Source organism: Zingiber officinale, chromosome 11A (assembly GCF_018446385.1).
Source record: "Zingiber officinale cultivar Zhangliang chromosome 11A, Zo_v1.1, whole genome shotgun sequence".
Lineage (NCBI taxonomy): Eukaryota > Viridiplantae > Streptophyta > Magnoliopsida > Zingiberales > Zingiberaceae > Zingiber > Zingiber officinale.
The window spans coordinates 97,245,514-97,262,374 of NC_056006.1; the positions used below are offsets into that span (position 1 = coordinate 97,245,514).

Consider the following 16,861-nt stretch of genomic DNA (forward strand, 5'->3'; position numbering starts at 1 on the left):
GCGATTTGCCAGAAATAGCAAGTGACGTGAGCGTGGGAGAGGACAAATAGGGGTGTGCCAATCAAGATCATTTTCAAATCTTTATTCAAGAAAATAATTGAACCGACCGAACTATCACACAACTCACGGAAGAACCACAATATTTCAAAAAAGAAATGGAAACAAAAATATTAATAAATTTGATGTTAATTGAGTCCGTGCAGGTTAGCCGTCGTCATCAACACTTGGGTAGATCCGCCGGCGGCGGCGGCAGCTTCTGGCTGGGAAGGCTTCCGTCGAGGACCAGCCACCCCATCTTTAATCCCCAACTCATGTGCGCCTCAATGTGGCAGTGCATGAACCATACACCTACAGTAATTATATATGTCAATTTAACGACAGATTAATTATCGCATTAATTGATTCGTGTGTAACAATTTTGATTATATATATATATATCTATATACCTGGATTGTCTGCCAAGAATCTTATCGCCACCCATCCGGCTGCCGGAACGCTGACGGTGTTTCGCTCCGGCGGATCTAGTAGGTTGAAATTGGGCGGGTCCTTGGCCGGGTCGAAGTTGCCGGAGCCCTGTCCGATGACGAAGAAGTTGTAGCCGTGGAGGTGCAGCGGGTGGCTCTCCGTGCCCAGGATGCTGGTGTCCTGCATCACCAACTCCACGCTGGCGTTGAACGGAAGCACCACCAGCTTCGTACCGTTGCCCACCATCGTGTTGTTCGGCGGCGTCCCGGTGTAGTTGAACTGACGGAGTGGGTACATAGGGAAGTCCGGCGAGTAGACTCCCCTCGACCGCCCGGCGTAGTGCGCCTGCAGCAGCGCCGTCTCCGGCGTCGCGAAAGACACGTTGTTGACGGCGGCGGCGAACTTGGTGCCGTTCGGCCCCTGGCACGTGCCGTTGACCGGGCAGGGACTCGTCCCCAGTCCCACCGTGAAGAAGAACCGCCGGTCCACGGACCGCGGCACGTTGGCGGGGAATTGGGCGGTCGCCAGGCTGCGCAATCTCCCGGAGAAGTTTGCCGCGAACGACGTGTCGTTGAACGCCGGGAGGGTTGGCTTGCGGAGCGGCAGAGTCTCGCCGAAGGCGGCACCGTATTCTACGAAACCGGCGACGGTGGTGTTGTCGAAAGTCCCTTGGCCGGTGGAGTAAGGCCTGGCCTCGACGAGGAACCTGGCGTTGGGGTAGTAGCCCTTGGTGCGGAGGAGAAGGTTAGTGGTTTGCCCGGGCGCTACCAGAACGATCTCGGTGTCAAAGGGCTTCACATAAACGCCGTCGACGTCGACGACGGTGACGGCATGGTCGGCGATGCTGAAGAACAGATCGTCATTGACTGCAGCGTTGATGAGGCGGAGCAAATACGCCTTCCCCGGCTTCACCTTCAGCTCGAACGTATCACCTTGAGCTGAGCAGTCGTACAGGGGACCAGGAAGGCCATTGATGGTGTAGGCGTCTGAAACGTTAGGGCCTCCTCCGGTCTGAAGTGCTTGGCTAATGATGGCCTCTGTATCAGCCTTCCACCACTCCCCTGTGACCAAATCGATTGGTAAAATTAATCGGAATCAATTTAGCTAGTTAAATATGTATGTATAAATGCAGATATATATACCTAAAATGATAGGGACTTCTTTGTAGGGTTTGGCGAAGGGATAGGGGACCCCGAGCTTGGGAAGGATGATGATGGGGCCGTAGAGGGTGGTCCTGAGCCACGAGATGTGGGCGTGCCAAAACAGAGTGCCTCTCTGCCCCGCGACCGTGAAGTTGTATACATAGCTCTGCCCCGTCTGGATAGGGCATTGGGTCACGTAGGCCGGACCGTCTGCCCATCCGCTTCGCAGTTGCCGAACTCCATGCCTGACGATAATTCAGTTCCATAAAGTTGTATTGTTAGTTTTATGTATGATCGTTGTTGTTGTACCAGTGAATGGTGACGTTGTGCTCGACGTGGTTGATGACCCTGACGACGACTCGGTCTCCTTCTCGGGCGACGATCTCCGGCCCCGGGAACTGCCCGTTCACGGTCGGGATGCTCTTGGTGCTGCAAAGCCGAGTCACATTCGCCATTTGTATCTGCAATGAGTTCAGCATGATTAACTCGATCTCCTTTTAAGTTGAATCTATAGCAATTGGCAATATACATACATTGAAGTTGTAGTGGTTGGTTTGCTCGGCTCGTGTAGTGGCTGCGTCATGAAGCATTAGCAGCAAGGAGAAAAGCGAGAGAAGAGGGGAGGCCATCCCTGTGTCTCTCGAGCCTAGACAAGAAAAGAAAAGAAAGAATGAGATGTGTGCTACGTTGTGAGAGAGTTCATGGTTTTATATGGAAGAACTGCCTTACTGGTGGACCAGATGAGACAGATAGGGCATAAGATTTTGTAATCTCTGTTTGGTGGATCTCCTGTTCAGAAGCTTTAGAGTGTAGACAAAGTAGACAAATTAAGAAATATAAATGCATGCACACACAACTCCTACACTATGGTCATTTTGCTGCAAGGAATGTACGTATAAGGTGGGACAGGAGTTGGGTGGTGGAGCTGTATGAGGCTTCTTTTAATTTCTTTGGGTTTCATCTCTGCGGTTCTAAGCAAGAGAGATGTTTGACCCAACTGGCGTAGAGGGACAAGGATGGTAGGTTTGTATTTCATTAATTTTCCTCTTGGAAGATAATGTCATGCATGGACAGTGGATTGGCATGACGTTGATACTAATCCAACAATGCCTAATGATGTATTATTGCGTCCTAATTAATTCTGTGCGAGTTTTCCATAATCATTATGGTGGGGGTTGGTGCTGATGTTTATCTACCAGAGACATGTAGTTTTCCTTATTTTAACTGTGCAACCGCTCACCCAACACAAATTCTACAGACGGCCTCTACAAATTTGCTATGAATTATTCTTTCATTGGTCTAGGACTGTAAACAAACAGATTGAAGTTTAGCTTTAAGTGTCACTTAAAGTTTATTTGATAAGATTTTAAGTCGAGTAGATTTGAGCTTAGCTGAATTAAACCTAAAAAAAATCAAGTCGTTAAAATAATAGTTCAAGTTTAGCTTGAATTCTTTTTTATGAGTTTAAGTTTGAACTTTATTTGAGTTTGATTATTGAGTTCTCGATTCAAGTTGATTATTCAAAAATTTTATATTTTAAACTTGTTTGATTAATTATTGAGCTTGATAATATAAATTTATTTGCTCATTTTAATTTTTTTATTTATTTAGTAAATTGATAAGAGTTTTATTGATGAATATAATTCATGAACGTTGTTCAAAAATATTATTTACGAACGTTATTCACGAATATTAACGAGCTGAAAACATATATGTTCAAACTTGTTCGTTTAGTTAAACGAGTTATTTAAGCTTGTTTATTTAATTGATCTTGTATATTGATCATGTCTGGAATCTGAGTCAGACGGACCGCCAAGTGAGGTGGATGGAATGTTGACTGAATCGCGATGTCCCCGAGGGCGGTTTGTTAAGATGGCTTCTTTGTTGACCAAGTCGTCAGAAGTCCTCTGGTCAATGCTACCTGCAGCCAACGACAGGGTCGCCCCGGTCTCTGGTACCCCGATGCTCGAGACAGATCCAACGAGTATATAAGTAACAGACTAAGACGTATAATAATAAAATGAATGTAGAGTGAGTACGGAGAACGTACCTTGACCCAGGACACGCCCTCGGGTGGATCGGTAAGCTGGTCAGGACGCTGCTTGAGTTGTCGTGACCCGGAAGAGCAGATGACTCTGAGCAAGATGAAGAGCTGGATCTGATGGTGCCTAGTCGAGCACGACTTGAATCCGGCTGGAAGACGACACGCAAGTCAGGACCTAACAGTGACACGTAAGCCGGAATATGACATCGGCACGTAGGCCGAGATATGACTTCAGTATACAGACCGAGATATAACAACACGAAGGTTAGACACAAAGCACACGGTCCGGAATACAACTGCGGCTCGAAGGGCGGAACACAATGACGATGACACATAGATCAGGATTCAACCGCAGCTCAAAGGCCGAAACATAATAACAATGCAAAGGCTAGAACAAGGCACATGGAACAAATGGCTGCGAAGGCCGGAACACAATGGAAGCGAAGTATGATCATATCAAAGTCAACAAGGCCTGCGACGATAATTGGCACGGGGCAGCAGCCACCTCCGGTATGGCTGTGAACCGCGCAGCGGCAACAACCGACTGTGGCGCGAAGACCACAACCATGGTGGGCAGCAACGACATATATCGTGAGGGCAACGTAACTAAGCTCATTGCAATGTTGTTTTGTATATCATTTTTAAACGAGCAACTTTTTGTCGATTACTTTCCATACATTGTCCTGAAAATTCAGATTAATCTTTTGTTTTTTCAGTGGATGGCGGACGGTGCATTACGCACGTGTGTTGGATTATATCGTCATGCAATTGCATCCATCCAAGTCTTGTGCGTAGTTACGTATGGATAGACGTGAACTCTCAAAGTTATTTGATTATTGCGATAGACAAATGAAGGGAACTGGATAAAGTTATACAGCATATGGTGTGAGTGCAGTGAGTGGTCGTTTTAATAAGTGAGACATGGAGAGTTAGTGGATTGGCAACCACTGAAGTGTTCGTCATCCTCGGAGTTGAATTGAATGGCTTGTAAGTGCTTTTAAATATCTATTTAATCCATTACATTTCAAAAATCAGAGTGGCGCAGCGGAAGCGTGGTGGGCCCATAACCCACAGGTCTGAGGATCGAAACCTCGCTCTGATAATCATTTGTTATTTTTATTTTCCCCGAATTTGAATAAAAAAAGGGTATAAGCCGGGTTCGGTTCGCGGGAGTGGACGGTGGACCTGATGCTAGCACGCGGCCCAGTCGTCCGAGGCCTAATATTATTAAATGCGGGAAAATGACCATTTAGAAATGCAGCAAAATTTACATAAAATGTTATTTATATTTTTTCCCATTTTTTAAACGAAAGCATTGAGATGGAATTAAATAGTTAAAATTTATGAATCTTCCATAAAATTTATTTGAAATTTTTTTGGCAGCTAGTGCTCATTATTTTTTATTAGAAATTGTTCAAAGCATTTATTGAAATGAGATTTATCATTTATGACGAACGATTCCACTAGAATCAACTGCTAAAAAGATGTAACGGGATAAATCTCTTTACATCCAAATATATTCTCTTTTCAAATATGCTAAAGTTAAGTTAAATCTCTCGTGAAATATATCCAAATAATTTTCAACTCGACCATTTTAAAACAACATTGCCAATGGATTCTTCTACCAGTTTTCTATTGCCATGAATTTCATTCAATAGAGAAATCATGAGATAATTAAATTAATAACTCGGCACTCGAGCCGGAGAATCTTTAGTAGACGCTATATAGATAAAAAAATTTGATAAAAACGGTTAAGGTAATTTTAACATAGAAAGGTCTCAGGTCTTCTTACTCTATAATTTCTCTCAGATCTATCGACTTAACTTTCGGATCTCTTGACTTCTTAGCCTCTTGTTTTTTTAGGCCTTCCAACTCCTTAACCTTTCAACTCTTGACTTTTAGGTTTCTCGACTCTCGACTCTTGGGATAATTACTCTCTTGGTTTCTTGGTCTCTTGGCGACACAAGACGTAGGAACATTTCAAAAAAATAATAAATCATCACATAATTTTAAGATTATTTAATCATCACATAAATTAGATTATTTCGAGAAAAAAATAGCGACGTTAAAGTTCACGAATAGTCTCCTCGGGATGGTACGATGATTGAGATATAGAATGTTATCACATAAAATCTTAGGATTAAAACTCGACACATCTAAATATACCTTCTTCTTGTTGGAAAAAATAATCTGTTGCCGAAATTTTTTTTTTAGACTTAGCTGAATTTAAAATTATAGAATCTAAATTCAACTTATAATCGAGATGGTCTGAGCGGATAATCTCAAGCTGTCATCAGGGGCTGATTTTTTCAACGTGCCGAAGATTAGTAGTCCAACTAGAGTGACCGAACAATAAGGTCGGGCGATTAGAAAGGCCTGGCGAGAAGTAGGTGGGGGCGAGCTGACAAGCAAACAAGCCGGTTCGGGCGAAGCAGTCAGGCCGAGAGCAAACAGACCAGTCTAAGCAGACATGTCGAGTGTCAGTCAAGCCGGTCAAAGCAGTCAGGTCGAAGCAGACAGGCCGGGAATAGCGGTAGGTCGAGTGCAAACTGGCCGATCGAGTGAAGCAGACAGCTGAGCGGGATGGTGCAAGTCGGGCGAGCAGACAGGTCGACCAGGCGAAGCAGGCAGACATGTCAGGCGAATAGAGAGGTCGACCGGATGGATGAAGAGACCGACCGAGGAAACTCACCGAGGCCTGCGACTAACACAGTTTCCTTGAAACAGATTCGCCCCACCTCCGCCAGTGCTTCGAGATTTACTCGGATCGTATGTTTCCCAGGATACAACAGTTAACCATGATTCCACCCAACACTAGTGGTCACGGCGAACTGAGAGACACCCGAATGCTATCACGGACACTCTGCCGAGCAGGAGTTGCACGATAGAGAATGAGAGAATGAAGGTGGAGAGAAGCTTGTGTGGTTGTGTGTCTTCTGCCTGTGATCGAAGTCTCATTATATAGGAGCTCAGATCAACGACAGTGTTAATATTTGATTAATGACCATTACTTGCCGAGCAGCGAAACGCCCACTGTTTCACTCATTATCGCTCAACCGTTTTGATTCTGCATTAATCTCAACTTTAATGCATCAGTTACACAACAACAAAAAGGTTTACGTGGCAAAATGTTAGTTTCAACCAGTCCGACATTCGACGCACGCTGGTCATGCTCACATACGAGTCAACATGGTCCAGTGCAATTTAGACCCTAGATTTATACCCCGATGCACCCACACGTGATAGAAAGTCTCTCCCCATGCATTTGTTCACATCCTCAATACATGTGAATCAATACAAATCAACTATCATGCCATGAAACTCTCAATGTGAAATTAAAATTTCATTCACAATGAAACCACTTTTAACTTCCATTTCTTCTCCCTCCGCTTTTATTCAACACTTCTATATGTTCATCACCTATACTAATAACTAATGACCATTTATAATTTACCTCATTTATATTAATATGAGTTGGATCGCCCACACCTTTTGTCCCTCTAATCAGAAAAAAAATCAAGAAATAACGGCCACAAAATTAATCAAATCACTATGCTTGAACCAGATGCTTCGCCACTTTTCCCTATAAACAGCTAATTTGGCCCCATTACTGCAAAAATAAAACAAATTATATTCTTAAAATTTCGCTCTCTGGTTTTCTTATCAGGAACCATAGTCAAACAATATCCTATCCACAAATAATTACTCTCGCAGTGTCCGCCAGGATCATCGTTTCGTCACAATGGTTCCTTCCTATCAACTGTACCCAATTGATACACACGTGAGAGTCCGCTTTACGCACACAACGTCTTCAAGCGGGACCCACATGCCAATACAGATCCCTGCACTGCGGGGTAAAAGAGTGAGTATGGAAAAGATCATCCCCGTCTGACACCTGCACAAAGCGAACCTCTTTCTTTTCTCTCCCCCTCAGGAGATCGGAACCTCTCGCCGCCACTTTCGAGGAAAGAAAAGAGCCAATGGAGGTCGCCTTCGCTTGATCCGCTTGTCCCAGGACCTCCGGGAAGCTTCGTGCCTCTCCGAAGTGCTCGGTCCGTGTAGGTTTTCAGATCGATCTGATCTTTGCTGCGGAGTTTGATGGCATCAGAGGATGTGGTGGGGAAGAGCACGGGGGAATCGGCGGTGACGACGATAGTGAATCTCGCGGAGGAGGCGAAGCTCGCGCGAGAGGGAGTCAAGGCTCCCAGTCACGCGATCCTGAGCATCTGCAAGTCCCTTGTGGCCGGTGGAGTAGCGGGAGGAGTGTGAGTTACTTTGGTCTCTTTTTCACCGATATTGACTGACACTGATCTGTCCTTTTTTTTTCTTGAAATTATTGAAGATTAGAGTTGCTTTCCTGTTTTTTTCTTCCAACTATTCATTGATCGTGTCTGGGTGCAAAGGTTGCTTTCTGGTTTCGTATGACCTATTGACCTGTAATCTTGGTTCTCTCGTTTTTTTTGTTTCTTGCAAGTCTTACCCTTCCCAAAATGTCGTTAGTCACGTCGACATTTCAGCGGAATAATTATTGCAAGTCTGAAGCTCAACGATTATAACTTTTAACTCCTTATTACTTATCATATGGTATGTGTTCATACAGATTTGAATTTTATGCAGATTGGTAGTCTTTCATAAAATTCAGAATGAGTCATCATTCCGATTGACCTCTAACAAATGATACCAACCTGACTAATTAACCATACGAAGTTGGCGCACTGCACAATTCTAGCCTGTGAATTGGCATGTCATCCAATATGTAATGCCAGAGGCTTATGCATAGACCTTGAGAGCTATAGCAAATGAGAGTTGAAATCCTTTGGCTCCGGTTTGTACTTTTGCCAGAAGTCCACCTCATCCTTGAGAGCTATAGTCCCTGCTCAGTTCGGCACAAATTTAATAATTTGAATTCAGTTTGGTCAGAACATTTCTACTAATCCATAATACATAGTGGCGCTGGGAGACTCTTTCAGTGTTTACTCATTTTAGATAGCCAGATGAGCCTTCACCCTGTATGATGACAATTCATAGTTAACTAGAAATGAACATTTTGGGTTATTGTCTAGTTTAGAGGTTAGAGTCATCTTGGTTGGTGATTACTGCAAAAATTCTTTAGGCACAGAGGTTGCCAGTATAATACTATAGTATAGATGGGAATGTGTGTTATTTACTACTGTGAATTTATTTTTCAATTCCCTAAAAGAATGATTACTAGCTGATCTTTCAGAGCCTTTTCTTAGCTATTAAATCTTATTCCATCCTCTAGGGCAAACAAACACTAAAAGTATAACCCCTAGTGCTTACTAATTCTGGTTTCTTCAGAATAAAAGTTAAAATTTCTCGTCTTTTGGATTTGTTTGTTCATATTTTGTTAGATTGGTACTCATTTTAATAATCAATCTAATGACCTATTCTAACTGATAATATTTTGAAAGAGAAAATTAATAATAAATCTAACTACCTATTCTAAAGGATAATATCTCGAAGTGTTTTTTGAATATGTGTATTTGGGGATCCTATCATTTGATAGGAACCTGGGCCCTATCACATAAAAAAAATGGAGAAAAGAGGGATAGGATGATCACTTCGAGAGAATCAACCTCCAATAATGATCACTTCGAGAGAATCAACCTCCAACAATGATCACTTCGAGGGAACCAACCTCTAATAATCAAAATAATTGGATTAATTAATTTTATTGCTCTATTTCTTGTCTCTATAAACTCTGTTACTGAAAATTGTTAATTTTAGCATTTAGATTGGCAATTCAGTATCATTAGCAGATATGCAATACTATGAAGATGAGTTGCTGAAGCGTATATTGGATCTTGAATACTACCAGTTCATACTTTGTATAAATTTTTAGATGGCTGGGACTAAAATTAATCCTCCTGAAATAAGGTGATCATGTATTTTCATAACAAGATTGCAAGTTTGCAACAAAATAAAAATTTTGATTGGTTTGTTGTGAGATTAGGGCATATACTTGGATACTTGTTTTAAGGCTCTCAACATAATGTAAAAGGTTTTGAGAAAGTCTTGCCATGGTTGGTCAATCACAAATTTCAGGTGCCGTCGTATAGCCACATATTCTTGCACTTGCTTAGGCGCAGTATATGACATTTTTTTTCGTATTGGAACTTTTGGAAAAACATCTTATTCTTATTTGTCTTAATTACTTTTCCTTCTTTTCTCTTTTTTTTTTTTCTCTAAAGAAGAGTGCTACTATTTTGACAAAAGTGTGCGTGATTGTGATTAAAGAGGATCCTTTGTCTATAAGACCATCTCCAACCCACATCATCAAATTTGGTATAATTTTCATACTAAAATGGTACAATTTTAACACGAAATACTATTTCAACTCTAATCCATCAACACCATATCACACCAAAAAGGAATATTCTTTAGAATATTCTATTATTCTTATTAAATTTTTTTATATGATAATTATTATATTTAAAATTAATACTTCTTAGAATATTATGTCAATGTAATGGGTAATGTATTTTATATTTATGCATATAAAAAAATTTAATATTTTATTGTATTATGTTTATGAAATTAGTGATAATTTATAAATGTAATTATAATTAAAATATATTAAATAAAATTAAAAGAATAATTTTAATAAATTAAATATTTACAAATATACATAATAAAATTTAAATATGCTATTAAATACACTTAATTTAAATTTATAATAAATAATAATTACATTTAATTATATTATAAATAAAGATAAAGAAAATAATAATTATTAATTAATTACATTTGATTTTATAATAATATAATAAAATTAAAAAAAATCTCTCCATCACCAAATATGGTGATGTGAATTTGGTGTTGCACTATTCACATCACCATATTTGGGATGAGATTTGGTGTATGGGTTGGAGTAATTTGGTGTTAAATTTACACCAAATTTGGTGTTTTGGTGATGGGTTGGAGATGCCCTAAGGAATTAGGTTTGTTTGTTCATGTTGCACTATTATTTTCATCTGTGTGAATCTAACTTATCTAACTTTAACTGAAGTTCTAGTTTTTTTTCTTCAAATGCGTTCTCATTATTTAAGAATGAAGTAAAAGAATTGAAAGGGATTTCTAAACATACGCTCAATGTTTTTGCAGATCAAGAACAGCTGTTGCTCCACTTGAGCGGCTAAAAATCCTATTGCAGGTGGCATTTTGTTTGGATTATCTATTATTTTTCTTTCCTTCGCTTTTTTTTTTGATTTTGTTCTTTTTTGGCAACTTTATATTTATGTGAAAAAACCTATCTTGTGTTTCTTTCTGAGACTCAGGTATCATTATCACAGTACACATTTCTTATATGACAGAATCAAAAAATATTTGTGCATCACTGCATTTTAGTGTTTTCTTTCATTATTTGCATGTCTTCTTTAGCAAAAATTTCTAAGGATGACCCTTCAAATCATCAAATATTGTTGAGAAAGCATGTTCATTGTCAGTCAATAAATTCCATAATAAAGTTGAATCCATCTGTAGAATATATTGTTCTAAATGCATGATAAACGAATTAATTAAATACGGTAAAAATTTACAGCGATCTCCCGCAGATCTGCAATCGACAATGATGAAGCTCGCTATCGGAAGAGCGATCACAGAATCGGAAAGCCCTCCGTAATTCCACAAACCAAATCCCGCCGCCTTGGATGTTCTCCTCTTACTCTCGTCGCACGATCGTGATTTCTCTCATCCTGAGCCTTGGACGGACCCCCTTTATATAGGGAAATACCCTAGGGGTATAATGGACATTTCCATTATGTGTAGTGGGGAACATGGGCCACGTTCCCCACTATCCCCATTTCTAACATCTCCCACTCGTCCAAGGTAAGTCACTAAGACTAGTTCATTCAGGTAAGTCACAAAGACTTAATAAGTCACATAGACTATTAGAGAGTTTGGTCACATAGACCATATGAGAACATCCAATCCATACCTAGAGAAAATGGTTCGTGCGACAGCAAGCACACTGAGCGATAGTTGCTAAGAAGATTGTTACACCTTGACTTAGCCGCTCGTTGAGCAATCAATGCTAATAAAGTTGTTACACTTTGCTTAGCTGCTCAAATAAATTAGAGACACACTCTTCATGGCACATAGCCTCTTTCCTGGTGGCACATAGCCTTTATCCAGGATCCATCCAATCTTCAAGTGACACACAGCCATTATCTTGAAGATATCCATGTCTTGCTATTTACCCAGATTAAATAATTTTCATTTACATCGATATGAACATCTCTAATCCCTTTTAATGACCATTATGTCAAGAGCATGTTCCATATCCAATATTCACATTCATTTCTATACAAAACAGAAATGGGTCGACCAGTGAATAACAACTAAAGATGTAAATATATTTAATCTTCCTTTTTAGCTAGAATCAATTCATTTTAATCAGTCGCTTTCCTAGTTATGCTCCATAGACCGAATCATCCATAGTCATAGGATACACGCTAAAGTAGCAGACACCGATTAAAACTTCAAGCTAAATAGTCACTAAAGTAAAAATTGAGATTAACATATAATCTCAAAGGTCTCATATAGTAGAGAAACAGGGATTCATTCTCCTACTATCTTTATTGTCGCAATAGCACATGTGGTATGAATCACATGCTACGATGTTATTCTCTTTACTAAAAAGAGCGCATGTTGTCTTCAAATTTAACATCGTACAGATTTTGATCTAGACATACCTAACATCTAATCCCGAATTCAACATATGAATTCTAATCTGGCCTTCAACAGGTTCAGTAAATGGTGGGTTCATTTACTTAGATCATTATTTACATATAAATGATCTCATCTTGACATAATTATCAAGGCGACCTCAACTTATGAATCTGTCTCTAATTTGATAATTTCAGCTACGTAAGCTGTTTCATAAGTAACGGTCTTACCCCTATTTGTACTTAACAAATAGAGATGATTGTCTATGTGAGTGGACCAATCTCCACCTGCCAACATGCTTACCGAGATCTTACATGAATGTAACAAATACAACATATACACTGAATAAATTATGGCAAATTACACAATCATAACACAAAGTTTGATTGTTATTTCAATATTGTTACATTCTATGAAGTCCCAAAGACTTTACATGTTCTTTAAATGACTCTTTAGTCATTGGCTTAGTAAAAGGATCTGCAAGCATAACACGTGTAGGGACATATTCAAGGATGACTTTTCTTTTAGCCACAATATCCCTTATAAAATTATATTTAATTTCTATATGCTTGCCTTTGCTATGATATTTGGGATCCTTGGAAAAAGCTATTGCACTGACCATCACAAGAGATGCCATCGGCCTCCCACTATCCTCAAGAATTTTCGGATGCTTGAAACCTTCTCGTGTGAGTGAGGACAAAACACACTGAAAGGATCTTCGGTGGTCTGTGGAGCTAGTCGTCAACTCGATGAGCAATTCTGGTGGCGTTCCTGGTTTGATCCGGGTGGGGCCTGCCCGGGCCGGGGCGTTACATATGTAGCCCTTTAGGCTCATCTCAGATCCTTGGAAATAGAGATAATAATTCATTGTCCCTTTGAAATATCTAAATATTCTTTTCACTGCTTCCTAATGTTTCGATCCTGGGTTGGACTAGAAGCGGCTAACTAAGTCAACAACATAGCTTATATAGGGACGTGTACATAATATAGTGTATATCAAACTACCAATATCACTGACATATGACTTTTTATTCATCTTGGTTATTTCCTCAGGAGTTTGGGACTCATATTCTTGCTCAAAACAATACCTTTCACAATAGGTGTATGTTCTATGTTGCAATTAGATCATGTTGAAATGATGTAACATCTTATTTATATAAGACTCTTGTGATAGACTCAAAAGTCTTTTAGAATGATCTCTAATGATTTTTACCCCTAAGATATTCTCTTATATCCGTTATATCAAATTGTGATGATAGTCACTTCTTGACTTCATTCACATACCTTATGTCATTTCCAATTATCAGCATATCATCAACATATAATGATAAAATGACATACTTTCCTTTTTCCTGTTTCAGGAAAACACAATGATCCTCATTGATCATTTCAAAACCATAAGATAAAACAACTTCATTAAATCTTATGTTCCATTGTCTTGACGCTTGCTTTAGCCCATATATAGACTTTCTAAGTCTACATACTTTTTGCTCTTGGCCTTCAGCAATGAAACCTTCTGGTTGAACCATATAGATTTCTTCGTCAAGATCACCGTTAAGGAAAGCGGTTTTTACATCCATTTGATGTAATTCTAAGTCATAATGTGCCACAAAGGCCAAAATAACTCTTATTGATACAAATTTCACTACGGGAGAAAATGTCTCTTCAAAGTCAATACCCTCCATTTGGGTATATCCTTTTGCAACTAAACGAGCTTTGTATCTGTTAATCGATCCATCTGCTTTCCTCTTTATTTTGAGAATCCATTTATTCCCAATAGCCCTTCGGCCCGGAGGAAGATCAACTAAGTCCCAAACATGATTTTGAATCATGGACTCCATCTCTTCAACCATTGCAGCTTTCCATTTTTCTCTAACTCTACATCCCAATGCATCCTCAATGGATTGAGGCTCGTCGTCGTCAATTGGAAGTGTAACCAATGCCTCATTCTCAATATCAAACCTCTTCTTAGGTTTGATCTTACGAACACTTCTCCGTAAGTTGGGCTGTTGAGAAGTCAACTCATGACTCGGCATATCACTCCCACTCGGTTGACTAGACTCAGGTATCCCTTTTGACACCTCTCTTGTTGATAATATCTCATCCTCCTCAAATAGAGGAACATTTTTATCAACATCACCTCTGATTGGGAACTCTGTTTCGAGAAAAGTCGCATCTCTCGAGTCTATTTCGGAGATGGTTCCATCTAGTTGCTCACCTATGAAAACATAACCTTTGGAGGTCTCATGATATCTTATAAAGATACATTTCTTACCTCTAGGTCCCAGTTTTCCATACTTGTGAGAACTATCATGAACATAAGCAGCTGACCCCCAGGGTCTCAGATTACTCAAATCTGGTTTTCTGCCTGTCCAACGTTCATATGGGGTAGATGGAACTGACTTTGAAGGCACTTTGTTAAGTATATAAGTTGCAGTTAATAATGCATCTCCCCAATAGGAGATTGGCAAATTAGCTTGCGCTATCATAGACCTAACCATTTCAAGAAGAGTCCTGCTACCCCATTTTGCTGTGGAGTTCCAGGGATTGTCAGTTGTCTAATAATCTCTCTGTCATTACATATTATCTTAAACATATCAGACAAATATTTCCTTCCACGATCAGTGTGTAAAGTCTTAATTTTACGTTCCGTTTGATTATCAACTTCATTTTTATAACAAATGAAGCAATCCAATGGTTCTGATTTGTGAGAAATCAAATATACATGATCGAATCGAAAGAAATCGTCAATAAATGTAAAGAAATAGAAAGCTCCATGTATAGCCTTCACATTCATTAGATCACAAATATCCGAATGAATTAACTGCAATGTTGATTCAGATCTAATAGCCTTACCAAATGATTTCCTAGTTACATTTCCAGCAAGACAATGCTCACATATGGACAAGTGAATCTTAGCTCAAGTGCCCAATATAGCCTCTCTAGTCAATCAATTCATACGTTCTTATCCTATATGTCCTAATCTAGCATGCTAAATCTCATCGATTATATCTGCATCACTAGTTAGAGTAATGTTTGAAAAACAACCATCAATAGCATAATTGACATATGGTTCTACATTAAGAAGCATAAAGCCATTTGTTAAAAAATCATGTCTAATTGACATTGAGTCAATCTTAAGTTCAACACATTGGCTGTAAAAATTAATACAATACCCTAAATCAAGAAGACATGTAATGCAAACAAGATTTTGTCGAATTTCAGGAGCATACAGGACATCATGTAGAAATAAAATACTACCACCACGAAAGTTAAGTTTGCAAGTGTTGATTCCTTTAACTTCAACTCTTGCATTGTTTCTTACATAAATCCATTTGTTTCCAGCTGGTACCCAATGGTATTCAACAAATGTAACTCATTCCCAAGTTCCATGGTTGGTTTCTCCTAAATTTATAATTCACAAAGGATAAGAATCAACTAGCAACACTGAACTAGCAACAAAATGCTCAGGAAAAGAAGACACACATAGATTTACCTTTTTTGGCTCAGTACACTCTTGAGAGAAGTGGCCTTTCTTGCCACAGTTAAAACAAGTCAACTTGTTTTAGGTTTCTTTCCGTCTTCTTGACTATCTTCTTGATTGGGCCTGTCCCACAGCTTCCTTCTTCTTTTCCTTCCCTTTCTTGAACCATTTCTTTTCTTGGATCCATATGATCCTGCAGAACCTACAGCCACATAGGCTTGTCCAAATCCTTGCGGATTCAACTCTCTCCAATTCTACATGGCGTGAGACATCGGTGAAAGTCTTGATACTCTCACCGTGAGTTAAGGTCTGCTTCATGGTTTCCCAAGAATCGAAGTGAACGATAACTGCTTGAACTCGTTGTTCATCACCAACTCATGACCAGCAGCTTTAAGCTCCCGAATCATGTTCGACATCTCCCGAGGTGTTGAACCATTGACACTTTTTGTAGCTGTCAAATTTAATTGTCAGCTGTCGAAGCTTGCTCAGACTTACTCCACTGTATTTTTCTTTAAGGGCAACCCAGACTTCATGAGCCGTAAGATATGACTCATATTCAAAAGCTAGGTCGTCTACCATTGAACTAATCAATATACCCTTTGCAGTGGAGTCCTTTTTCTTCCATGCCTTATAGGCATCAAGATCTCGTCTGTGTTGTGCAGTGGGACCATCTACAGGTACTTCCATAACCTGATTTACAGCCTCTAGAACTTCTTGTTCCTCAAGTACATATTGTATCTTGAGGTGCCAGATCTTGTAGTTATCCCCATTAAGTTTCTCACCTTTGTTGAGTTCAGCTATTATGTTTTTGGTTGCCATAATCTATCATAAATAAACAAATTATTTAGTATTCAGTGTATATCATATGTATGCAATTTATGATTGACTTAATATTACTTTGAGTTGGTTTACAAAATCAAGTGACAACTATGTTTTCACTCATCATCCGTATGACCAATCAAATTAATATTAATCAATTCTATTACATACATCCCAACAAATGAACTAATCATTTATAATATCATGAATTCATTAATT

General features: G+C 39.5%; 1 protein-coding gene and 1 long non-coding RNA gene across 2 annotated transcripts; one reads left to right on the forward strand and one right to left on the reverse strand.

The window, feature by feature from the left end:
* Positions 1–112: 112 nt before the first annotated feature.
* On the reverse strand, positions 113–2,285 carry LOC122030924 (laccase-4-like). The gene is made up of 5 exons (XM_042589964.1): positions 2,141–2,285; positions 1,917–2,068; positions 1,608–1,852; positions 447–1,526; positions 113–348 (listed from the first exon to the last, which is right to left on the reverse strand). The coding sequence occupies exons 1-5, from the start codon at positions 2,234–2,236 to the stop codon at positions 218–220; spliced, it is 1,704 nt and encodes a 567-aa protein (XP_042445898.1). The 5' UTR covers positions 2,237–2,285; the 3' UTR covers positions 113–217.
* Positions 2,286–7,375: 5,090 nt separating this feature from the next.
* LOC122032096 lies at positions 7,376–10,827 on the forward strand. The gene is made up of 2 exons (XR_006125956.1): positions 7,376–7,916; positions 10,777–10,827. It is a non-coding gene; the product is annotated as an uncharacterized LOC122032096 (long non-coding RNA).
* Positions 10,828–16,861: the final 6,034 nt, after the last annotated feature.